Here is a 23,634-nt window from a genome sequence, read left to right as displayed (position 1 = left end):
AAACACTTCGCAAAGAAGAGTCGATAGTCGAAGTATAAAAGTACGTCGTGATGGAACGCATGGCTGGAGCTCCACATCAAGAAAAACAAACGTCGTCTCATCACCATGTCACCTGTAGCTGTACATAATAAACATGGCGATTCTGCCTCTCACGGCACAGCGCTGAGCAAGAACCCTCACGTCAAGTCTTCAGAGGTTGATACCGAGAAGCTCGTAATCAACGCCATCCGATGTTTGGCAGCCGATCTATGTCAGCAGGTGAGTAATTTCTCCTACCTCTCGTCAAACCGATTCAAAGGGAACGTGCGTTGACGAAAAGTGAATTAAACAGTACAAGGGTGGTCATCCCGGCACAGTCATGGGAGCGGCTGCCATCGCCACGGCCCTTTGGAAATACAGCATGCGATATAACCCTGCTAATCCTGACTGGATCAACCGAGATCGTGAGTCCTGCTTTCGCTTAGATCGAGAAGTCTGGCGATGGGTGATTGAGCACTCTGGAATCTATAGGATTCGTGCTCTCTGCTGGCCATGCGTGCCTGCTTCAATACATCATGCTTCATCTTTCTGGATATTCTTCTTGGACCCTTGACCAGATCAAGAAGTACCATGCCCCGACCATGGACGGGATTGCTGCTGGCCACCCCGAGATCGAGTTCCCAGGTGTCGAATTGACCACCGGTCTTCTCGGTCAAGGTATTGCCAACGCCGTCGGACTCGCCGTCGCCAATAAGAACATGGCTGCAACTTACAACAAGGACGGATTTCCGATCATCCAGAACAAGGTCTGGTGTTTCACCGGTGACGGTTGTCTGCAGGAGGGTGTTGGCCAGGAAGGTTAGTTGAAAAAACATCTGCATGCGCCAAGCTGATCAGCAGCTTGTAGCCCTCTCCATGGCCGGACATTGGGGTCTTGACAACATGATTCTTGTATATGACAACAACTCTGTCACAGTGGACGGTAACATTGACATCTGCTTCACCGATGACACTTCCGCCAAGCTCAAGAGCCTTGGGTGGCATGTTCTCGAGGTCGAGGATGGATCCAACGACCTGGCCGCAATTGTCGATGCTTTCGAGCAGGCTCAGAAGCTCACCGGCAAGCCCGTCTTCATCAATATTAAGACCATCATCGGTATCGGCTCCATTAACCAGAATAGTGGCAAAGTACACGGCGCCGCTTTGGGTGAGGATGACGTCGCTAGAGTCAAGACCGCCCTCGGCTTTGACCCCAAGGACAAGTTCATCGTGCCCGACGCCGTCTATGACTATTTTAAGGAGACCAAAATCAAGGGTGCCCAATATGAGCAGGAATGGAACGACCTTTTCAAGCGGTACAAAGAATCTTTCCCCTCCGAAGCGGCAGAGTTCCAAAGGCGATTGGACGGAAAGCTCGAAGAGGCTTGGGAGAACAAGTTCCCTTCGAAGGATGCTCTCCCCAAAGACCCCAAAGCTACCAGGCAGAGCAGCGGTATCGCGCTTCGATCGGTCATCCCGGAGGACAAGTCATTTTTGGTCGGAAGTGCCGATTTGTGCGAGTCGACGTTTGTCAACTGGGACGGAATGGTCGAGTTCCAAAACCCCAAGTCGGGCTATGGCGATTATTCTGGTCGACAGATCCGATACGGTATCCGAGAGCATGCCATGGTGGCTGCCGCCAACGGTCTCGCCGCTTGGCACAAGGGTGCCATCGTCCCGTGAGTGATCTAGCCCCCGTCCGAACAATACAACTGCTATTGCTGACTTTGTGCCAACAGCATCATGTCGAGTTACTTCATCTTCTGGCTTTACGCCGCTCCTTCGCTCCGAATGGCCGCTTTGATGAAGCTTCGATTCATCGCCATTGCCACTCACGACTCCATCGGTGTCGGCGAGGACGGACCTACCCACCAGCCGATCGCGTTCCCTCTTTTTCTCCGTGCCCTTCCCAATTTCAACTACATCCGACCTGCCGACGCTGAGGAAGTGATCGGCGCTTGGATCTTGGGCCTCAGGGACGCCGATCACCCCAGTTTGCTTTCGCTCACTCGACAGCCAGTACCCCTTCTTTCAGGTACGGACCGCAACAAGGTACAATACGGTGGATACGTCGTCTACGGCGACGAGAACAGCATCCCCGATATCACCCTCGTCGCCACTGGTTCCGAGGTTGCACGTGCGGTTGATACAGCCGAGCTGTTGAAGGACAAATATTCTGTAAGGGTCGTATCGATGCCTCACACCGGTCGATTCGACGCACAACCGCTCGAGTACCGACGATCCGTCATCCCTTCTACCAAGTCTCTTGTCGTATCTATCGAGCCCTATGCTTCGTTCGGTTGGGCCAAATACGCCCACGCAGGCGCTCACATGACAGGCTTCGGTCACTCTGCTCCTTACTCTGTGCTGTTCGAGCACTTCGGTTTCGGCCCCAAGACCCTGGCGGAGAAGATTAGAGCCTGGGCCGAGCCAAAGAGGAACGGAGATGGCTGGGACATCCCCGGCGTTGGAGAGTTCGAGGAGCTGTTGGTTAACAGCGGTAACGGTCATTAGTGGTACAAGAAAGATCATCAATAATATTTGTTGTACTTTTTTGTATGTGGTTGGAATATATAACTGTTCGAGGTCATTTTGGGTTAATCAAAAGCAAACAAATGATATATGAATTTGGGGCAACATTGGACTATACGTCTAGGCAAAAATTAGAAAGTTATATCAGTACGAGATATTCATTTCATCATGGAAATCGCATGAAACCCTGCTATGTGACTATCATATGAATGACCAACGCACGACCCATCTATGACCTAACATCAAACCTATCTTTGCAATCATCTCATCTACAAACGATACTTGAAGCTGAACATGACATATCTTCCATGACTATCCCCCGCAAATAGCACCTTATTCGGCTTTGTAGTGGATGCTTCGCGATGGAAATCGAATTGACGACTCCATGTCTGTAACGATACTGCAGACTGAAGTATTCGCATATGCCCATCAGTAGCTTGAAGCCTTCTCGAGGGGACTGGGCGGAAGGAGCGGTGGTGGAAAAAGAAGGATGCGGATGGATGTGGAGAAGTTGTTCAAGGTTATTCTGAATAGGTTGCTGGAGGGGAAGACAAACGTCAGTGAGCTGGTTGTGTTTGTCTGAGACTGCTGCGTCCCGTTCATGTAGAGGTAGATACTGTTTTGAAGATAGCGGAGTAGACATAGAGGACAAAATTCATACTTTTTGTTTATAATCGAGACGAGTTAATAATTTACCTGTATCATTAATATTTGCTCCTCAATTAAGCCTTGAGGTACTTGGCGTGGAAAGCAACGTGCTCAGGGCCAAAAGTCGAAATCTAACATCCCAATCAGCTCCTATCCTAACGTAGGCGGGTCGCATTCCCAGAAACAACTTACAAAATAATAAGAATGATCATATCCATCTTGCATCCTTACCTCCACACCCTTCTTCCCGGCCTTTTCCAACGTCTGCGGCTGTAGCTGGCCTTGCTTGAGGAACTGGTCATCCGTACCGACATCCACCAAGATCTTGGGTTCATCCGCAAACTGTGGAAGAAGCGCGGAAGAGTCGTGGGCAAGCCAGGAAGAAGAGGAGGAGAGATAATTACTGAATGCGTTGATACCCCATGGAACGGCGGCGGGGTTGCTACATGTTCGAGTAGGTGAGAAGGGAGTGGGGTGAGTGAAGAGGGAAAAAAGGACGTACCAGATGGGAGCAAAGGCAGAGGCAGACTTGAAAAGGCCTGGGTTCTTAAGGTAGATGGACAGAGCACCGTGCCCTAGTCATTTGTTAGTCAAAGCTTGGCTTAATATCCCAAAGCGACATACCACCCATGGAGTGTCCCATTATAGACCATTTGGAAAAGTCCTGTGACACATCAGTCAGTAACGACCATCACCCCAGCATATCACACTTACAAGACCCAAGTTCGCCTCCTTCAACACCTCTGGCAATTCCTTTACAATCAAATCATACATGTTATAATGCTTCCTCCATTTGTCCGTCTCGGCATTGATGTAGAATCCTGCACCAGTACCCAACTGCCAATCATCGTCCTCGCCTTCTACTCCCGCACCCCTAGGGCTAGTATCGGGGAAGACGAGGGCGATCCCCTCTTTGCCTGCAGTGTTAAAGAATCCTCCCTTCTGAGCACCAGTGTCTTCAGTACAGGTGAGACCTGCGAGGTAAAAGAGGACAGGGGCTGGGGAATCAGGGGAAGCGGAGGAAGGGACGAAGACGTTGAACTGAGTGGGAAGGGCGAGGGAGGCGGAAGGGAATTTATACTTTGTGAGGAAGCTCCCGGCAGCCTTGTTAGAAGAGAGTTTTTCGAGCTGTACCATGGCGTGCCGTTTGAGAGTAGTGGACGTTGTGCAAGAATGAGGGGAGCCAGGGGGGCTTGATGATATATTCCGCCGATGAACAAAGGCCTCCTCCACTTGCCTCCACCCTCCGCCGTTTCATAGATCTGCTTCCGCTTGCCAGTGTTGTGCCGATTCCGGCTCCTTTGACGCCGCGATCCGCCGGCAAATAGAATGATGGTGCCTGTTAGTTTTATGGTACAGTTACATGGAGACCGAATGCCTCTCTGTACATCGTGCTGTCTGTCCATCGCTCAGCGTGCAATGCTCAGCTCCTCTCTACGAGTACTCTCTGCCTAACCTGTCCCATCCTAGCTTGCCACTTTATTCCCACCAAAACAATCCCTGCTGCTTCCAGAAGCTTATTTTTGGTCTACTTTCCGCGGAGACCGATTTCCACGACGTCATCACGATAAGACCAGCAACAACATCTGCAGCAGAGCGACCCATGATATCATCACAGAAGCACATGGAACCAACAACTTGCTACGAAAACGATGCCGCTCTGCCTGTCGAGTGGCATCGTCGTCATATACTTGGTGCAATGTGTACGCTCGCTCCAACACATGTATATTTCTAGAACACAGCAAAGGTAGAAATATCCGGAATCACTTCGAACGACCTTCACACTCGCCACTAAACTCAACAACCCTAAACAGCAACAACACAATGCAAGCAGCCGTCAGTCTCGTCCAAGACTACATGGGCACAGAACCTACCTCTACTAAGTCTCCTTACAAACACCGTCAAGATGGATCAACCATGCGTGCCCTGGCATGGTTCGGCAAGGAGGACGTAAGGATGGTGGATGCTCCTATTCCTGATATTACCCAGGACACGGACGTTATTGTCAAGGTCACGGGTACTACTATCTGTGGATCAGACCTCCATCTCTACCATTCAGAGATGTTGGGCATGCAGAAGGGAGACATTTTGGGACATGAGTTTATGTGGGTACTTTATCTTATCCAAGGACTAAAAGCGTGATGGGAGCAAGAACTGACCATAATCGGACGTACAGGGGTATCATCGATCGAGTCGGGCCGTCTGTTAACCATCTAAAAATTGGAGACCGTGTAGTGGTGTCTTTTCAGATCGCTTGCGGTACTTGTCGATACTGCCAACAAAAGCTTTCATCCTTTTGCGATAAAACCAATGACTCGTCTGTGGTGGTTAACCTGTGGGGTCAGAGGGATTCTGCTTTCTTTGGTTACAGTCATCTCAGTACGCTCCTTTCCTATTATTTGGAAATGGGACATCCGTCTGATAATTACTGCGTGCGTTAGCCGGCGGCTGGCCTGGTGGACAGTCAGAATATGTGCGAGTTCCTTTCGGCGAAGTCAATTGCTTAAAGGTGCCGGCAGAAGTACCAGGTACGTTTATTCGTCTTGAAATTCTATCCCAGACATGAATAAAGGCTAACTTACTTTTCATTTTTTCAGATGAGCAAGCTCTATGTGAGTCTTCCTTCAGTAACGAGCAACGATGAGCCGAGGATGAGAGCGAGAGGTGGAAGGTCTGTGGGGGGTGAGACGGGTGCATGTTTTTTTCATGTGGGAGAATGCTAACAGAAGTTTGAACAATAGATCTTTCTGATGTTCTTCCTACTTCCTATCACGCCGTTGTTGATACCGGTGTCCAAAAAGGCGATATCGTCGGTATCTGGGGCCTGGGACCTATCGGTGTAAGTCTCAATCTACCGACGAGCTTCCTCTTCTCTTCTGTTTTTTGATGACAAGTACTCACCTCCCTATCATATAGATCTGCTGTGTTAAATGGGCTCTCCTCAAGGGTGCATCTAAAGTTTACGCAATTGATACCAACCCTACACGACTTGCGCTTGCCAGGTCCCTTGGCCCAGAGGTAATCACTGTTGACTTTAAGGCTGATGACGTCAAAAAGCGAATTCATGACGAGGTTCCTCAAGGTTTAGATGGTGAGTCAAAAAGCTCTCATCTCGTTCCCATCCTTCAATTATGAAAGGATGACTGACGCATTATGTCGTTTGACTTCAAAAGTGTGCATCGACGCTACTACCTTCCACGAACCCAAGACCTTCCTCCACAAAGTCGAAAAAGCCCTCATGCTCGAGACCGACGTCTCCGAAACACCCAACGAAATGATCTGGCTCGTCAAAAAGATGGGCAGAGTCGGGCTTATCGGCGTATACACCGCTTACACCAACCATTTCAACATCGGTGCCCTCATGGAGAAGGGTGTGAGGTTTATCGGGAACGGGCAGGCCCCCGTACATCTTTACTGGGAAGAGATTTTGCATGACTATATCATGACGGGCAAGTTTGATGTCGGGTTCATGATTAGTCATCGAGTGGATTTGGAGGACTTTCCACAGCTTTATGACAAGTTCGATAGGAGGGTTGCAGGTGTGGAGAAGGTGTTTGTGCAGACCAAGGCTAGGTGCGTTCTTTGTATATCGTCACCATGACGAAGGCTATGATGCTGACTCTGTTATTGGTAGTGCACCCCCAGCTAAAGGTTTCCCGGCCCTTAGCAAGGTTGACGATTGGGCGGACAAGATTATCTAAATACGTTGTGGAAATTAGTAGGCGATATAGGTTGTTGTGGTAAGTCAGAACAAAAGAAATGTAACAATGAAAGGATATAGGGTACAAGTGGTGGCAGTCAGCATGTACAATTATATGGAACACTATTCAAACCAGATCACTAGTGACAGTGTGCTCGGTATGTATTCGTTCAATGAAGAGGTGAATTGTGATAAATGGGTAGTAGGGTCTCATTTTCACCTGGGATTATTAGTTTCGGAGAACCGAGGAGAAGAAGAAGAAGACGAGAGGAAGAGCAGGAGGACCGTGCGAAGAGGCGTTAGAGGCGTTCGTTAGGGAAGAGGGGGGTCGGGGAAAGAACTCAGGGAAAGGATGGAAAAGATTTGTCAGCTCGTAGAATTGAAAAGATATATAAGGAGTAGTCCTTAGAGTAGATTAATAAATGTAACGGCCCCAAGCAGCTTAGTCTTCTCGAATTCTTCAGTTTACAAAGCCACATCGAACAATAAACACACTACACCACAACCCGGCGCACAAACCCTCTATAAATCTCCTTCAGGATCCGCACAGACCCTCCGTTCAACGCTCGGTCCCCTTTCTTTCCGTTCCTGTTTCGGCCCGATAGTTTCATCAAGATAACAAAAAACCTGAGGCGCAGCTACCCTCGGGACAAAAAACAAAAGAGTCCACTTTTGTCCGTACCTGGTACCTTTTTTCGCCGTCGACAAGGTTGACCGAACAACCTCCACCCGACTAGTCCACCTCGATCGATCATTTTATACGGTACCCACCCCGTCCATACATAAAACTTGGGCCAAGTATCTTTTCCACAGTGCCCGGTACCCACCCCGAACACTGTCCATCTAATAGAGTGCTCGGTACCCACCCCAGACGCTCCTCCATTCACCGAGGCCACACGACGACATCAAACAGCAGCGCCAGTCTATGTATGCCTCCTAAGACATACATTCCACCTTCTATCAACAGACGCTCTACACGACTACACCCTCCACAGCCCTTTCCACTACAAATTGCTTCCACACACGCCCTCGATTTATCATCACTATCAGACATTACCCCACTTCACCTTCCATCAATGTCTTCCCACCAGGTTACAGACTCAACCCCCGTGAGGCCACGCGCGCTCTCTGTCGGCGCCACCGCCCGCTCTCATGACCCTATCCATACCCACACCCCTACCACATCCGTGCAACCTCGGTCTACTATCTCCCACCCTCAGCCTCTCGTTCACGAGATCGCTCGACTTTATGAAACCGAAATGACCAACCGACTTGCTACCCATCTCCAGCACGTCGACACTATTTTTCAACAACGCTTCAACGAGCTGCATGACCTCTTCCAAGCCACTCATGGAGCTGCTCTTTGTCATTCCACTCCACTCCATCAAGCCGACCCATCTCTGGATACTTCCCTTTCCACATCTCTCACTCTTCCCCTCCGTCCAACGTCTCATCAACCTGTCGCTCCTCCTACTCAACCTCCCACAATCCCACTCGACCCTCCTTCTTCCACTGCTGTCATTGGTAAAACTGACTTCGCTCTATCCACCTCTCAGTCCACCCAGCTTAAAGCCTCCGACCTCCCGAAATTCTATGGCCGCGACGACGATGACATCGTTGACTGGGTTCAGAAAATTAGCAGCATCAAACGTGGCTCCCAAGCCACCGACATTGACATTCTTCGCCTCCTCCCTTCTCTCCTTCGTAGTAACTCATTGAACTACTATGCTCGCCTTTCCGAGAAAGAACACACCTCCCTCACCACTTGGGCTGCCTGGTCGAAAGAGCTCCAAGACCGATTCTTCCTTCCAAACCGCCTCGCTGACTTAAAAGAGAGGTGCATCCGCCGCCATCTAGGTCAAAACGAGAAGTTCGCCGACTACTACAAAGACAAAGTGTACCTTCAGTAATTCCTCTTCCCTGCCAACACAGAAGACTCTCTCCTTATCCGAGACATACTCGGCGGCATCCCTGCCACCTTTCGCGCCCAATTGCAGACTGGTGTCACCCCGACCATGACTCTTCGCGACTTCCAGCTCCATGTACTCCAGATCGAACCCCCCTTCCGTCCCCAACTCTTCCCCACCACCCATCGACACCCAGTCGATCGCACATGTACCCAATGTAACACTCATTCGAACACCTCCTTTGCAAACTCCTCGATCGCCCGGTCTTCACGTTTTCTACTACCTGGTAATCGTCCCGACAAACCATCCACACCCTGCTTCACCTGAGGCGCTTACCATTGGAGCGACCAATGTACACTGAAGAAGCAACAACAACAACAATACAACAACAGTCGCCCTTCATCCACGACTAATAACCCAGCCACAAGTACCTCTTCCAACGGTCGAAATTCCTTCCCTTCTTGGGCTCGCCCCCCTTCCAACACCAATTCTCCTAACTACAAACCACCTGCCAATTCGGTCAACAGTATTGCAAACAAAGATGGTTACCGCTTCAACTCTCCGAAACCCTCCATACATACCCTCTGCCATTCAAACTTCCCGCGTCCTTCTGCCCATTTACCGACCCATGCGCTCCCACAGCTCCAACTTCACCGAACCCATCTGAACAAGACACCAGCTTATGCTACCGTCAAGTTTAACAGCGACAACCCATCCGCCATAACCCATCGCGCCGTCATCGACACCGGTGCTTCGCTCTCTGTCATTAGCCAAGAGCATGCCAACAAACATCTCCCTCACCTCCCCCGTCACCCTTTTACGAACTTCCAGCTCAATGGCATCGGTAAATCTTCCTCTGCAGGCTATCATCTTGTCGACATACACTTTCCAACCAAAGAAGGATATCATATCCTCATCCCCACTGCCCTCTTCATCATTGACAACATATCAGTCGACCTCATCCTCGGTCTCGACTTCCTGCTACCACACAGCGCGAAAATTGACCTCCGTGACTGTATTCTCTCCTTTCCTCGCCACCCTGGGACTATCCTTCTCTCCTGCCTATCCAGGGCACTTCCATTCCCACCCATTCCCCTGCCCCGACTTCGTCGACATACTCCTTCCATTCGCATCGAACATGCCCTCACCATACCTACCTGCGCACCAATACCCACCTCCCCGACGCCGCTCTCAAGCAACTTCAAACCAATGACGCCTCGTGACGAGGCTTCCACAGGGCGGGGGGTGATGTAATGGAACGAGGAGAACAATAAGGAGGATGAGAAGGAGGAGAGCAATAAGCAGGATGGGGAAGTAGTTTCGGAGAACTGAGGAGAGGAAGAAGACGAGAGAAGGAGCAGGAGGACCGTGCGAGGAGGCGTTAGGGAAGAGGGAGGTCGGGGAAAGAACTCAGGGAAAGGATGGAAAAGATTTGTCATCTCGTAGAATTGAAAAGATATATAAGGAGTAGTCCTTAGAGTAGATTAATAAATGTAACGGCCCCAAGCAGCTTAGTCTTCTCGAATTCTTCTTCAGTTTACAAAGTCACATCGTCTACACTCAGAGCTCCTAGTTCGATTGAACACAAACGACCGAGGACAACGAAATCATTGTAGCTTTAGGTGCTTTCCAGCCTCTACGAGGACAGTGGCGTCGTTACATAGAGCCAGGTGTGCTACAATCATGACCTGGACCCTATAGTCGTCATCAGCTGAAACTCTTTAAGGACGATCGTCTCGGCTTCTCATTTTGTCTTTCCGCTCGAATATTCCCATCCCTCTTGCTTTTTCGACCAATCATTGCTTCACCCATTCTCGATTACTGTTGGCATATCATCACATCTCCCAAGGCAAACTTCTCCCCGTCCTCTCGCCCCTCCAAACTGCCCACTCTTGCTCTCGCCCTTGCTTTTGAGAGATCTTACAGATGCTGAAGCGACGTGCCTGCTTGACTATCTATAAATCTATTAATGACGGACTCTCAAATGTTGGCGAGATTGACTATCTTCACTCGACGCCGATTGTGGGCTTGTTCGCAAAAGGTAAAACGAAACAAGCTCATGATTACAACGGCCAACCTATGCCTTCGGTGGTGAATGAAGAAGACACTTGCTGCTGGCTTTTCACGCTTCTGTGAGTCCTCCTTTTGATTGCTAACGACGAGTACGGGAGGAGCAGTGGATGTGGTAGTAGACGGACGGAAGCTACGTAGAGCCGAGCGCGGAGCTGATCGCCTCCTACTATTATTATTATTTATTACATGCCTCCACCGGCAAATAAAAAAGATTCCGCTCACGATTGATGTCATGCGCTTTACAATCTTTTGTCAAAGTCTCCATTTGCTTATACCTCTTACATCTTCCATCGTTTCACCTCTATCTCTAGCATTTAACATGTCTACCGAAGGCCAAGTGAGTATACTGTTATTTCATCAAGCAGACTTACAACTGACCTCTAGAAGGTTATCACTTGCAAGGCTGCCATCGCTTGGGAGGCTGGTATGTAAAGCCTTTGTGTCCCCTACATATCTTTACTGACCAAATGTCAGGCAAGCCCCTTTCTATTGAGACTGTTGAAGTTGCACCGCCCAAGGATGGCGAGGTCCGAATCAAGATCCTCTAGTACGTTTTCGTCACCGAACTCACTCTACTCCAAAACATTTCTGACAAGTGTATCTAGCACTGGTTTATGCCACACGTATGTTGCACAAATTGTGTGAAAACTAAACGAGCGAGAATTCTAACCGTTGCATTTTGCTTTGGCTCTAATAGTGATGCCTACACTCTCTCCGGTAATGACCCTGAGGGGGCCTTCCCCGTCATCCTTGGACACGAGGGTGGTGGTATCGTCGAGTCTGTCGGCGAGGGGGTTGATAACGTCAAGGTTGGCGACCACGTTGTCCCTCTCTACACTGCTGGTAGGTATTCAAAATTTGTGTCTAAGGGTGAAGTTGGAAGGGGCAGAGAAAACAAGTCATTAGGAGAGTAGTTGCGAAAGAAGCTTGGTGGCACAAAGGGGCGCGCACAAGGAGACAGGGGTAGGAGAGAAGATGGTGCTTACAACTAGCCATTCGCTGACAAATCACTGCACAGAGTGCAGGGAATGCAAATTCTGCAAGTCTGGAAAGACCAATCTCTGTGGTCGTGTGCGAACTACCCAGGGTAAGGGTGTGATGCCTGATGGGACTACCCGATTCAAGTGCAAGGGTCAAGACATCTTGCACTTTGTAAATTTTCCTTCTTTTTTTCTTCCTCTATAGCCTACTTGCTGACCTTCGTAATAGATGGGTTGCTCCACTTTCGCTCAGTACACCGTCGTTTCCAAGTTCTCCGTCGTCGCCATCAACCCTAAAGCGCCTCTCAAGACTTCTTGTCTCCTTGGTTGCGGTATCACCACAGGCTATGGTGCTGCCACCAAGTCTCCTGGTATCGAGGGCTCTAACGTCGCCATCTTTGGTGTTGGCTGTGTCGGCTTGAGTGTTTTGCAGGGTGCTAAGGCCAAGGGCTGCAAGAGGATCTTTGCTATTGACACCAACCCCAAGAAGAAGGAGTGGGCCGTGAAGTTTGGTGCCAGTGAGTCTTTATCTTACAATTCTCTTTCGTCAAGCTCATATGGGTGTGTATAGCCGACTTTATTAACCCCAAGGACCTTCCCGAGGGCAAGACCATTGTCGATTATCTCATCGAGGAGACGGATGGTGGTCTCGACTTCACCTTTGACGCTACCGGTAACGTTGGCGTAATGCGAAACGCTCTTGAGGCCTGCCACAAGGGCTGGGGTGTGTGCACCATTATCGGAGTCGCCCCCGCCGGTGCCGAAATCTCTACTCGACCGTATGTTCTTCCCCGCATGATTCACTGTATACTATTGGCTGATATACTTGGGTGAATAGATTCCAGCTCGTCACTGGTCGAGTGTGGAAGGGCTCAGCGTTTGGTGGTGTCAAGGGCCGAACCGAGCTTCCTGGTATCGTGGAAGACTATCTCGCGGGCAAACTTTGGGTCAACGAGTTTGTCACTCACAATGAGACTTTGGAAGGCATCAACAAGGGCTTCGATGATATGCATGTGAGTTATTTCTTGTGAATAGGTGAGGTAGATGACTGGTGCTGATGGCCCATTTTTTTTAGGCTGGTGACTGCATTCGATGCGTCGTCGACATGGGCTTCAACGAGGCTCCTTAGGTTGTTACAGTAGCGTCGCATTTGGGGGCTGATGGCGGATCCTTTCAGTAACTCAACTTCATTAATATAGTAAAAGCAGTAAAAGCGGATGTACGCTCATGTAGTGCTTTTGTTTCTGATTGCTTGCCACTGTCAAAGATCTTAAAATAATAGCAGATGTGGAAACAACGGGTGCATAAAAACACTACTCTACAACGCACACTTCATTTTCCTTTTCCAATTCTAATGACTACAAGCAAAATAATGTAAGATTGAAAAATTAGACTGCTTATCAGAAACCTTTACTATGGACATCTACATCTTAACTCTTCTCGAAACGACCCTGGACGGAATTAATTCCATAAGCCACGCTGACGCCTTACTTCCGCCCCCGGCGCTTCGTCCACATCAATCGCCATCGGCCCCAATCCAAACCCTTGGGCATCCAACAACTCATGCTCATCATCTTCCTGACTAACAGCCGTATGACCTTGCCCTCTCAGTCCACCCCACAGACCCAACCCCCTCCTTCCTTGGGAACGAGATCCGTGCTGACCGAGGAAACCTTCTTGAATATGACGAGCGCCTTGCCAGGCGCTTATGAACGGTGACGTATAGTAGGACAGTTGGCTGGGACCAGGTTGAGTGGGGACCGGAGTAGTAGATGCGTTGATAGACTCATCTGCTTCCGGTACGGTCGCGCCATTTTCTCCATTTTCAGCAGCTGTGTTAGCTGCCGCAGCCGCCTGTGCAGCCTCGCTCTCCTGCTGGGCAGCCCTCAACCCCCTCTCAAACCTCTTGACTCTCCACCAACCACCGACACTTGTTAACACGATAAACCATCCGATGCTCATGAGGAAAAAGCTAAACCATTCATTTGCACGCCCCACATCTGCAGCCGATGGAAGATTTAGCATCTGGGTGAGGGTTGTGTTATGAGCCATAGCCCACATTTCTGCCTCGTGTGTGTTGTGCACAATGGTGACGGGTCCATTCTCCCCTGTGCCTGGTTCCCTGAACTGCGCAGGCCATGGGGAATTCCCAGGACCCCAGATGGCTTCGATGGCATTCTCCGCAATCTCCTCGTCGGATGGAACATGGTTAGCGGGGGGATCGGGGTCAGATGGATCGGAGGAAGCAGCGGGGAAGGTGTTGTTCTTCATGAGGTCTTGCGCCTTTGAACGGAGGTTTAAACCGACTTGGATAAGAGTGAGACCCAAACCAGCACGCGAGCCGTACTTGGCAGCATGGGTAGTATGGAGGACGTAGGTGAGGAGGAAACCAACGAATTGGAAGGATGCAGAGACAACCACTTTTCGCTCGTCAAGATCATGCTCTATGTAGATTAATAGGGAGACTTACAATTCCAGAGGAAGCTGAAAAAGTTGCCGCTCGGCATACCGTCAATAAGGATCTCATCACCGCTGATAGAACTGGACAAGGGGCCGAAAGGAGAACTAGAGGAGGGTAGGACGACGGTGGTATCCCAATACGGTGGAACAGCATCTCGAAGCGCCGCTTGATATGACTAGATACTGTCAATATTGAATGAGACGCCACAAAAAGGCTTTGAACCTACTGGAGGCGCGTCTTTTGACTCATCCTCGGGAACATACTGCAAACCCCCTTCGCCTTCCGCTATTGTGTGCCTATCAGGCCTCGCAGCCAAATTGTCAAACACTCCACTCATTCCTCCTCCAACCGCTCGACCTGCAGACGGAGCCGGTGACTGTTGACGGGGTAAAAACGACGACGGTAACAGACCCCCAAGGAAATGACGCGGTGGAGCTCGTCTCGGTCGAGCAGGAACTGTCGTAGGGATGATTCCATGTGAATTGCCTGGTGCTGGATTATGTGCAGAATAAGGCTCAAACGGAGGTGGAGACGGTGGCGGCAATGTCTACTTGTGCAGTCAGCCTGGCTGTACTGTGCTGGGTAGGTGTACAAAAATGCATGCTCACATAATCACGCTCAAAGTCGTAATCGCCTGGCATCCCCCGATCTCTAGTATTATTTAACAGTCCATGCGTCTCACCTTGGTCAAATTCATCATTGTCAACATCGGGACCATCAAAGGCAGCATCCATTTCCCCAGGGTCAGGTATTGATGCATGTCGTCGTGGACGATGGCGGGAGCTGCGAGCAGAATGGATAGATGTTTGCGCAGAGCTCTCGGGGCCGGCCGATGATTCCAATCCCCCCTGGATGGGGTCATATTGTGACATCTTGATATACTATTTCATTGGTCAGCCCTGTTCCGCAGCACACAGTAAAAAAAAAACAAGGATAAGGTGATGTATCAGAGGGTGGTGCATGAGTCTGTAGCTCACATTGCGGCCTCGTCATCGAAATCGAACGCGAACGTTGAAATGAGACAGAAAACCAGTAGCGACTCTTTGTATAATCTTCTAAAGTGGATGGGAAAAGAGAATGAACGCAGAGGCAAAGGAAAATGACTCACAAGTTTAAAGCGTGCCCTTGGGGCTCACAGCCCGATAGAACTGAGCGTGCAGAAAGAGAGGTCGTGGCGAACGAGCCAAGATACGAGAAATACAAACAAATAACGAGAAAGAAGAATGAAAGAGAAGAGAGAAAGAGAAAGAAAGAAACAAGCCAAGAACAAGGCGATGATGTGACCACTCATCCGGCCTCCGCCAAATTGAATCAAAACGCCGAAATCCCGCAAGCTTACGTGGCTTGCGCCGGAACCTTTCCATAAAAATGCATAATAAATAAACATAAAAAAACCTGCAGTGAAAAAGATTACGAGAACTCACTTCTATTATCTCTGGTTCCTGGGGAAAATATCGAAGTCAGGATGCCGCTCGTTTCGTTATTATTGTTGCAGTGTGCCGGTCTTACTATTTGGGGACTTGTTCAGAAGGCTGAGCAAGATGCTAGGGAGGAGAATGCCGAACACGGATGATGGCGTTCTAAGCCTGACTTGAGCCAAAGAGCTTAGACGGTATAATTATACATTCTTACGACATACGTCTTTCCGGATATGCGTATACCAATAAATATCAATAATTAGAACTTGCCCTAATGACCAACCACAATTCTCTCTGTGTCCCTCCCCGCCGGATATCTCTGCATTATTTGATGGTCTATAAAACGACAAGAAACCAGTCAACCACAACGCAACGAAACCCAACTCAAAGTAGAATGAAGCTCTGAGATTGTCGAAATTGGATATCCCCCCTTCATTTGACAGTAAACAGTCCAGCTTGCACAGCAAAGGATACAGCAGCTCCGACTTGATACGCCACTTGCAAAGTAGCGCCCGCTACACCTCCGATGTTTTCAGGGACAGTGCACATCGCACCAACACTTGGTTTGGACGGATTAGATCAGGACTCGTACGATCACTTTGCGGAAGGTTGAGATTTTTGGGAGAAAACTCACCTTGTAGCGGTAAAGACAACGTGCATTCCCATTGTCCCAAAAAGCCTGGCTGGAAACACGTAGCGCCAGTAATACCTCCCAATATTCGTGCCGGAAAATATGGACATGGCGAACATGATATACGCCGCTATACCCAGCAGAGCGCCACATGCGATCGAGATCCTAGGCCACTCCATTAATCGCCCCCATTTAGTAAGAATGATGGCGACCTCCATAGGAGGTATGCCTTCCGCCGTCAAGACCCGTAAGGAAACGATGATCGCTTTTTCACTCATATAATCCATCCAATACTCAATGAACGCGAAAAAATTAACCGACTACCAGGTATAGCCAAGGAGAGCAAAGACGATCCAAAGGGTAAAATTATGATATCGCCATACTGATGGTGGAAGAAGTGCGTGGGTGGGCTTGATGCGCGGTTCCCAGATGAAGAAACCTGGGAAAAGAATGGTGGAGATGATGAGGGGGGCAATGGAACCGGGCGTGGACCAGCCATTTGAGGCGCCGAGAGTTCTTAAAGCGAGTATCAAGAGAACGATGACGACTAGCATCCTGGACATATCTTACCGTAAGATCTCATTCAGCAAATTGTTCGTCGAACATTGACTCACATGAAACATCCTGGAAGATCCATCCTTGCCAATTTATCGTTTGCATCGGCATTCTCGCCCTTGCTCCTTGGAATCCAAAATATTGACCACAACCCCACAGGCAATAAAATAACCGACAGGATCCTAAAGAACCGCCTCCATGCTTCACCATGTCCGCCAGAAGGGATCAACATAATTTACTGGTTGAAATAATTCGTATCCAGTTTTGCAATCGCCCATGCACCTGATTATATATAGGTTACGACTTGTCTGCACTACCTAAAGTATGAGAGCGAGACGCCGAGACCCAACAGCTGTATATGTGTCCGTACATGCCGAGAATGGATCGATAACCCTTGGTGGCAGCGCTGATCTACCGACATACCGAGTGTTCGCCCAGTATATGTTCCCTTCTTGCTCCCCGCAGTTACCGAGCGAGCGAAGATGGATTGATAATAGAGACATTTTCGGCGAGCCATATCACTTGTTAAGTGGGTACGTTTGCGCGTCGGCTGGTAATGTGGAAAACTCTTCCAAGGTCTGCACGAATTTACATATGATATATGGCTCGTTGATTTGGTCTTAGTATAACGCCTCACGACATTCTACCACCACCAGTTCCCCGTTTTCGACTTCAACCTCGACCCCCTGAACAATCCAAGCTAGTGAATCAATCTCCTCCAGATGCTAGTGTTGCGATGTGCTGATATTGTTTTAGCATAAATGACCAAGACAATTCTTAAAGGCATCAGTCCCGATGCAGGTGATTCCAATATCTATCGCAGCTCAAGCTTACTTGGGCTGACTGTACTACAGCTCCAAAGACTATCGGGCCCTATGTCCATGCCATGATCCATCAGGAGACTGTGTTCACCACGTGTATCATACCTCTCGACCCTAAGACAGACGAGCTTATCGGAGGTAAAGCGGAGGCTCAGTTCGTACGTCATTTTCATATCATTGCGTCGAGCGAATTAATGAAACCGGATCGTGAGGCCTATTGACTCCATTCTAGCGACGCATCTACACCAACCTCAAGATTGTGCTTGAAGAAGCTAGCTCTTCACTTGATAGGATCATCAAACAGAACATCTATCTGACAGTGGGTCCCGCCATTGTGATCTTCTAAACGTAGCGTGATCCGGCTAACGCTGACGTTTATTGCCGTCAGAACATGGAAGACTTTTGGGCGGTGAGTCCTCTGCTTTCCTCTTCAATGCTTCTAGATTAGGAATACAGATAAAGATTTGGTGATAAAGTGACTGACTTTATATACCAGTTCAACCGTGTCACAGAAGAATTCCTCGGTACTCATCGTCCTGCTAGGGCGACTATGCAGGTTCTTGCCCTGCCTAAGGGTGCTCCGTGTGGGATGGATGTTGTTGCAGCTCTCAACTAGACATAATATTAGCATATGCATCACAGATTTATCATCTAAGGCGCTGTGTTGTATAAACATTGGAACATTTTCATTTGAACAACAATTACGGCTACCTCGCAGCGTGAAAGTAGTCTTAGTCAGCCGATTCCTCGATCTCGCCGTCAGCATTATGCGTACGACCGCTCATTGACATCCCTGATGGCCGTCGTGAACACTATTCACAGAGACAAACAACGTTGCCGTTTAGCATAGTGGATTGACAGCTAAACATGCATGCGATCTAAAAGGATGAAAGAATCGAAAACGAATGAATTCCTGCAACAAAGCGCAATTTAATTATTATTAAGCTGCCTCCACCCCCACAAAAGGCGGCCACGGCCGATATGACCAGAAGATCACCGTTTTGCTGCTGCTGCTCGAACGCGTTTGTTTTGACCGAAGACAACTCGACTAAAATCCAGTCATCTTTTTCTGACTTCCTTCCTCAACAATTCTTGCCACTCGACTCTTGACATGTCCGAAGATGAATTTGGAGACGACTCGATATTCTTGGATGACTCTTTCTTGCGACAGGTTGATACCATCTCTGCGCAAATGACAGCGGCCTCAACCTCTTCGAAAAACGATGGGTTACGACCGGTGTCAAGTATCGCTCGAAACTCCCGGCTGGCAACCGCCGTAAGCAGAACAGCCTCGCATAACGAGGTTTCGCCGAAGAGATCGCAGACTATGCACGGCGTGGGAAGGACCTTCTCGGCACCCGGGCCTATTTCAAAAGCTCTACCACAGCAACGCCCGGCGGCGATCTCAAGGCAACAGGCAGTGTCCAAGGTTCCTCCTCAACGCTCTTCCGACGAATACGACACGATAGACATTCCCACCGAATCACTGGATGCTTTCGACGCTATCATTGCCAATCCTCCCAAAAAGCCTTCCCATCCCGTTTTCTCTGGTTTCCCCCCAAAACCCAGCACCAGCGCTTTATCGTCTCGCAATACGAGCGCGCCCTCTCGTCCTTCCTCTTCGTTTGCTCGTCACCCCAGTTCCTCAAACAAACAGGACAGTCTCCATCAAACCCATCTCAACTGGCGTTCCGAATCTCGATATACCAAAGGCAAGCGATGGGACAGGACGCAGTTTGCCAAGACCGGTAGACGTATCATTTCTCTAGCTGGGCGAGATAAAGTTTCCGGAGGCAAAGGGAAGGAGAGGGAGAGCATAGCTCCTAGATGGGAAGATGATGCTATTGACGAAGACGAGTTCATGGATGATGATATGGGTGATGTATTGGCTCCTGCACCCAGAGATTTTAGTAAGCGCAGCCGCTCCTTTTTGAGAGCTCAGTTGACGAAATCCTCGGTAGATGCTCCTTACGGGCCCCAAAAGCAATTACCATCTAAAGCGACAATAAACACATACATATACCCCACCAACCATCCTAAACGAGATTACCAGTTTGAGATCATACGGAATTGCTTTTTGGACAATACTCTCGTTGCTCTTCCGACAGGTTTAGGAAAAACTTTCGTGGCTGGCGTTGTCATGCTAAATTGTAAGCGATATTTGGTCACGACTTCGCTGATCTGTGCAGTCTACCGCTGGTTTCCAACTGGCAAAATTGTATTTCTTGCTCCCACCCGACCTCTTGTGGCCCAACAAATTGAAGCTTGTCAACTTTCTTGCGGTATACCTAGTAGAGACGCGGCAATTATGACAGGAGAAGGGGGGGCGAGGAAAGGCCGCGAACGTCTGGTAAGCTGCGTTAGGTAACCCCGGATACAAAAGATACTGATGAAGAACAGTGGGAGGAAAAAAGAGTATTCTACTGCACGCCGCAAACGCTAGATAATGATCTAAAGAATGGTGCAGTAGATCCGCGGGATATTGTCCTTGTGGTCCTTGGTACGTTTCCCTTAACATATCGGGAACTGCTAACCATCTTTCAGATGAGGCTCACAAAGCCACTGGCAATTACGCCTACACCACAATTGTCGCCTACATAACAGCCCATCACCCGTACTTTCGTGTCCTGGCTTTGACCGCTACTCCAGGAGCCGATGTGGAAAAGGTGCAGAATGTGGTCGACGCGCTCCATATTTCGAGAATTGAGATTCGAGAAGCTGAGGCACCGGAAATCAGGAAGTATATGAACACGAAGGTAAGTCTAAGACCGAAGCGAGCTGGGATTGACGTTTCATCCAGCACATTGAAAAACATGTTGTACCTATGTCGGACGTAATTGTTGACTTCCGCGATCGTTTATCTGCACTCATGGTAGTAAGTCACTCCCCTTTTATTTCTGCTTTTTTTCTTCATATTGTATGCTCACGCCTTATCAGCCGTTCATCAAAAAGCTTGTCGACAAGGATATCCTCACTGAACGAGACCTTGACGCCAAGCGCCTGCGCCCATTCAGGATTACCGCTAAGAAGATGGAGTTGGGAAAGTCAGGGCAAAGGTGGGCCTTTGGACCACTGGGAGTGTTAGACAAGATGGCACGAGCAATGAGCCACCTTGTAAGTCTAATAATATCATACATCATACAGCTATTGATTTGGACTAGCTGGAGTTCTCTCTGGGAATGTTTCATTCCTCTCTTGACGAGATGGTGTCCGCTGGCGGCAAGTCGAAGGCAGGTGCAGGCGGTGCGAATAGTATTGCCAATAATTTTGAGTTTCAACGACTTCAAAGAGATGTCTCGCAGGAGCTCAGCTCAATCAAGATCGGGAGAAATGGAAAAACGGGTGCTGATCGCCATCCTAAAATGCAAAAAGCTCTTGAACTGGTAGATAATCTTGGCTGCGCTATTGATCAGCCAATGCTGATGTCCTTGCCAGATGCTTGCACATTTCTCTCAAGCGGAAGAGGAAGAAAATACTTTGGGTCAGAAGAATAACACTCGAGCCATGGTGTTTTGCTCTTTGCGACCTTGTGTGATGGAACTTGTGGTATGTGCATTCGCACTCCTTTTGATCATTTGCTCACTCACAAGAGAAGGATATGTTCAACGAACACCCCAATTTGTTGAGAGCTACCAAATTTGTAGGGCAGTCGAATGGTAAGGATGAGAGGGATAAGGGGTTCAATCAAAAGGAGCAGAAGAAGGTGTGCTACGTTTGACAATCTTATTTTACCGGGAGGAGCTGATGAGAAAATAGACTATCAACGAGTTCAAAGCCGGCACGTTTAATATCTTAGTTTCAACTTCTATTGGTGAAGAAGGATTAGATATTGGCGAAGTCGACTTCGTCGTACTTTACGATATGCCCAGACAGTCTATAAAACTTGTTTGTACAGTCATATCCCTCAAAACCGACTGCTAATTATCCTTAGTTGCAACGTATTGGGCGTACCGGCCGTAAACGTGATGGTATAGTTCACGTGCTCATGTCTGAAAACCGAGAAGACATGAATTGGGACACGGCACAACAAACTCATCGCGACATTCAAGAAGAAATTCTTCATTCACGTAACCTAGAGCTCTTCGAAGACGTTGAACCTCTCATCCCTGATCGCAAAATGCCGGAGTGTTTGGAACAGGTCATGCCTGTTGATCCTTGGAACCCTGATGATCCGCAGTACAAGAAGATGATGGATGAGGGAGAGAAAGAATTGAGGCGGATGCAAAGAGCTCACCAACCACCGGCGAGCAGAAAGAAGAAGAAGCCGATGGTGAACGAAGTGCCGGAGAATGCGAGAGGTTTCACGAGTGTGCGGGACCTTTTGAGGGAGGCTGATAAAGTGCTTTTGAGGCCGGATACAGAAGGAGAGGATGAAGACGCTGGCGGTGGCAAAAGCAAAGGCAAGGGTAAGGGCAAGGCAAAAGCAAAGGATCCATCTGCACCGAAGATCAAGCACAGAGCTAGGAAGAGGGCGAGGACTCCTTCTCCTATACAGACTGAATCGGAAGATGGAGAAGATCAAAGCTTGGAAGCGTTGTTTGCTGTTCAGGAGAAAGAGGATCGTACAGAAAAACCGTCAACAAAGAGGAAGGCCCCGGTCGCAAAGGTTGCTTTGGTCACGAAACGGCCCCGAAAGTCTTCGCCTGGTCTTTCGACCTCTTCATTGGCCAAGACTGGATCTTCTGCGAAAGCATCGTTTCCCAGCGGAAAATCTACCGTCGATGCCCTCAAGGCAGAGCAAGGTGCAGTATCCGATGCTGACACTAACAATAATCCTGTATCACCTTCACCATCCCCATTTTTAAAAGCCCCATCTCCTCAACCTCCGCCCGCCCTTCCGGAGCAAGCGAAAGCAATGCAACAGAAGACCATCCAGCAGAAAAGAGCGGAAGCGGCAGAGAAGAGACGTCTGGCGGAGGCTAGAGCGGCAGAAGCACGGCTGAAGCACGTGCAGCAACCGTTGCAACAGCAAGATCAGCAAAAGAGAGAGCAAGACCAAGCAGGGCTGGATTTTTTCCATGCGGAGGGGCCCTTGCGCCGTGGTTTAGACCCCTTTGTAGCTACTTCGTCGTCTCCGGCGAAAGCGCCCTCTTCATCTCCCCAAAAGCTGCGCTTCTCTTCGCCCAGCAGAGATCCCATCGACGACGAGATTATATTACCCCCATCGCCTCCTCAACGCGTCAACGCCCGTATTGCAACCTCTTCCAAACCTAACGGAAATAAGTTGTCACCACGAACCGCTGCTGCTGCAGGTTTCAGCCAAATTGACCCTATTGATCTCTCATGGGACGACGACGATGAGGCCGATGCTGCCAATTGGCAAGTCTCCCCTTCCCCTCATGTACGCCCTTTGTTACCCAAGACCCCTGGGAGTAGTGTGGCCACCAGATCTGATATGCCTCCGCCCCCCGTGCCATCAACTTCCAGAATGGGCATAGTAGCTTCATCGCCTTTTGCTCCTTTAGTACCAAGCGCGATGAGTACATCTGTTGGGGACACACAATTCCCTGTGAGAAGGCTAGGCATGGCTAGGAGACGGATCATCCTGCCTTCTTCTGAGGAGAACAATTCTCCCATCGGACCATCTAACAATACTGATGTGATCCACTCTAGAATGCAATCATCGGGAGGAGTGGTAGACCCTGATTCTTCTCCCATGGTGCCAGTGGGTGCTAGGAGAAGGCCAGGAAGATTGCGAAGGAGAATCGCAATTGATCCAAGCAGCTCCCCTGTGCGAAATGAACCCAGTGTTGGATCTGAACGGCCACATGCCAGAGTCATTGGCAGGGAAGGAAGAAGGGAAGATGGAAGACAAGGAGGCGAGAAGAAGAAGGGACCAATGGGAAATTTTGTGAGTGCATTGGTAATGAGGTTGTGATCCCAGTTGACC

At 49.2% G+C, this 23,634-nt stretch overlaps 8 protein-coding genes across 9 annotated transcripts in view; 5 read left to right on the top strand and 3 right to left on the bottom strand.

Annotated features, from left to right (window-relative positions):
- Positions 1-105: 105 nt before the first annotated feature.
- Positions 106-2,532, top strand: CNBM1610 (hypothetical protein; the record flags this gene model as incomplete). Of its 2 annotated transcripts, XM_767023.1 has the most annotated exons (5): positions 106-258; positions 332-443; positions 511-837; positions 887-1,697; positions 1,758-2,532. In XM_767023.1, 5 exons carry the CDS (start codon positions 106-108, stop codon positions 2,530-2,532), a joined length of 2,178 nt encoding a protein of 725 aa, XP_772116.1. The 2 variants fall into 2 exon arrangements, with proteins under 2 accessions (XP_772116.1, XP_772115.1); XM_767022.1 differs by lacking the exon at positions 106-258 and having other exon boundaries at positions 359-443.
- A 740-nt stretch (positions 2,533-3,272) lies between these two features.
- On the bottom strand, positions 3,273-4,335 carry CNBM1600 (hypothetical protein; the record flags this gene model as incomplete). The annotated part of the gene is made up of 5 exons (XM_767021.1): positions 3,273-3,329; positions 3,391-3,640; positions 3,701-3,773; positions 3,823-3,862; positions 3,913-4,335. The coding sequence occupies 5 exons, from the start codon at positions 4,333-4,335 to the stop codon at positions 3,273-3,275; spliced, it is 843 nt and encodes a 280-aa protein (XP_772114.1).
- Positions 4,336-5,022: 687 nt separating this feature from the next.
- Positions 5,023-6,899, top strand: CNBM1590 (hypothetical protein; the record flags this gene model as incomplete). Its single annotated transcript, XM_767020.1, has 8 exons — positions 5,023-5,303; positions 5,375-5,577; positions 5,640-5,726; positions 5,796-5,810; positions 5,940-6,037; positions 6,115-6,289; positions 6,372-6,771; positions 6,833-6,899. The coding sequence occupies 8 exons, from the start codon at positions 5,023-5,025 to the stop codon at positions 6,897-6,899; spliced, it is 1,326 nt and encodes a 441-aa protein (XP_772113.1).
- Positions 6,900-7,827: 928 nt separating this feature from the next.
- CNBM1580 (hypothetical protein) lies at positions 7,828-8,808 on the top strand (the record flags this gene model as incomplete). Its single annotated transcript, XM_767019.1, has 1 exon — positions 7,828-8,808. The coding sequence occupies one exon, from the start codon at positions 7,828-7,830 to the stop codon at positions 8,806-8,808; it is 981 nt and encodes a 326-aa protein (XP_772112.1).
- Positions 8,809-11,197: 2,389 nt separating this feature from the next.
- On the top strand, positions 11,198-12,987 carry CNBM1570 (hypothetical protein; the record flags this gene model as incomplete). The annotated part of the gene is made up of 10 exons (XM_767018.1): positions 11,198-11,215; positions 11,266-11,302; positions 11,353-11,425; positions 11,484-11,501; positions 11,576-11,721; positions 11,897-12,030; positions 12,088-12,376; positions 12,430-12,637; positions 12,697-12,871; positions 12,934-12,987. The coding sequence occupies 10 exons, from the start codon at positions 11,198-11,200 to the stop codon at positions 12,985-12,987; spliced, it is 1,152 nt and encodes a 383-aa protein (XP_772111.1).
- A 332-nt stretch (positions 12,988-13,319) lies between these two features.
- Positions 13,320-15,191, bottom strand: CNBM1560 (hypothetical protein; the record flags this gene model as incomplete). Its single annotated transcript, XM_767017.1, has 4 exons — positions 13,320-14,278; positions 14,329-14,494; positions 14,546-14,866; positions 14,928-15,191. 4 exons carry the CDS (start codon positions 15,189-15,191, stop codon positions 13,320-13,322), a joined length of 1,710 nt encoding a protein of 569 aa, XP_772110.1.
- A 978-nt stretch (positions 15,192-16,169) lies between these two features.
- CNBM1550 (hypothetical protein) lies at positions 16,170-17,155 on the bottom strand (the record flags this gene model as incomplete). The annotated part of the gene is made up of 4 exons (XM_767016.1): positions 16,170-16,296; positions 16,372-16,641; positions 16,690-16,884; positions 16,983-17,155. The coding sequence occupies 4 exons, from the start codon at positions 17,153-17,155 to the stop codon at positions 16,170-16,172; spliced, it is 765 nt and encodes a 254-aa protein (XP_772109.1).
- Positions 17,156-18,855: 1,700 nt separating this feature from the next.
- Positions 18,856-23,634, top strand: part of CNBM1540 (hypothetical protein) — a gene marked incomplete at both ends in the record, with an annotated part of 5,230 nt that continues 451 nt past the window's right edge. Inside the window, 12 exons of the mRNA XM_767015.1 lie at positions 18,856-19,654; positions 19,706-19,894; positions 19,934-20,094; positions 20,145-20,244; positions 20,289-20,500; positions 20,545-20,619; positions 20,682-20,858; positions 20,906-21,127; positions 21,180-21,290; positions 21,340-21,447; positions 21,501-21,629; positions 21,676-23,595. Coding sequence (XP_772108.1) covers positions 18,856-19,654; positions 19,706-19,894; positions 19,934-20,094; positions 20,145-20,244; positions 20,289-20,500; positions 20,545-20,619; positions 20,682-20,858; positions 20,906-21,127; positions 21,180-21,290; positions 21,340-21,447; positions 21,501-21,629; positions 21,676-23,595 — 4,203 coding nt within the window. The remainder of the gene's footprint in view (positions 19,655-19,705; positions 19,895-19,933; positions 20,095-20,144; positions 20,245-20,288; positions 20,501-20,544; positions 20,620-20,681; positions 20,859-20,905; positions 21,128-21,179; positions 21,291-21,339; positions 21,448-21,500; positions 21,630-21,675; positions 23,596-23,634) is intronic.

The sequence above is a fragment of the Cryptococcus neoformans genome, chromosome 13, assembly GCF_000149385.1.
Source record: "Cryptococcus neoformans var. neoformans B-3501A chromosome 13, whole genome shotgun sequence".
Classification (NCBI taxonomy): domain Eukaryota; kingdom Fungi; phylum Basidiomycota; class Tremellomycetes; order Tremellales; family Cryptococcaceae; genus Cryptococcus; species Cryptococcus deneoformans.
Note: the sequence above shows the minus strand (reverse complement) of the source record. Positions and strands in the feature narration are given on the sequence as shown.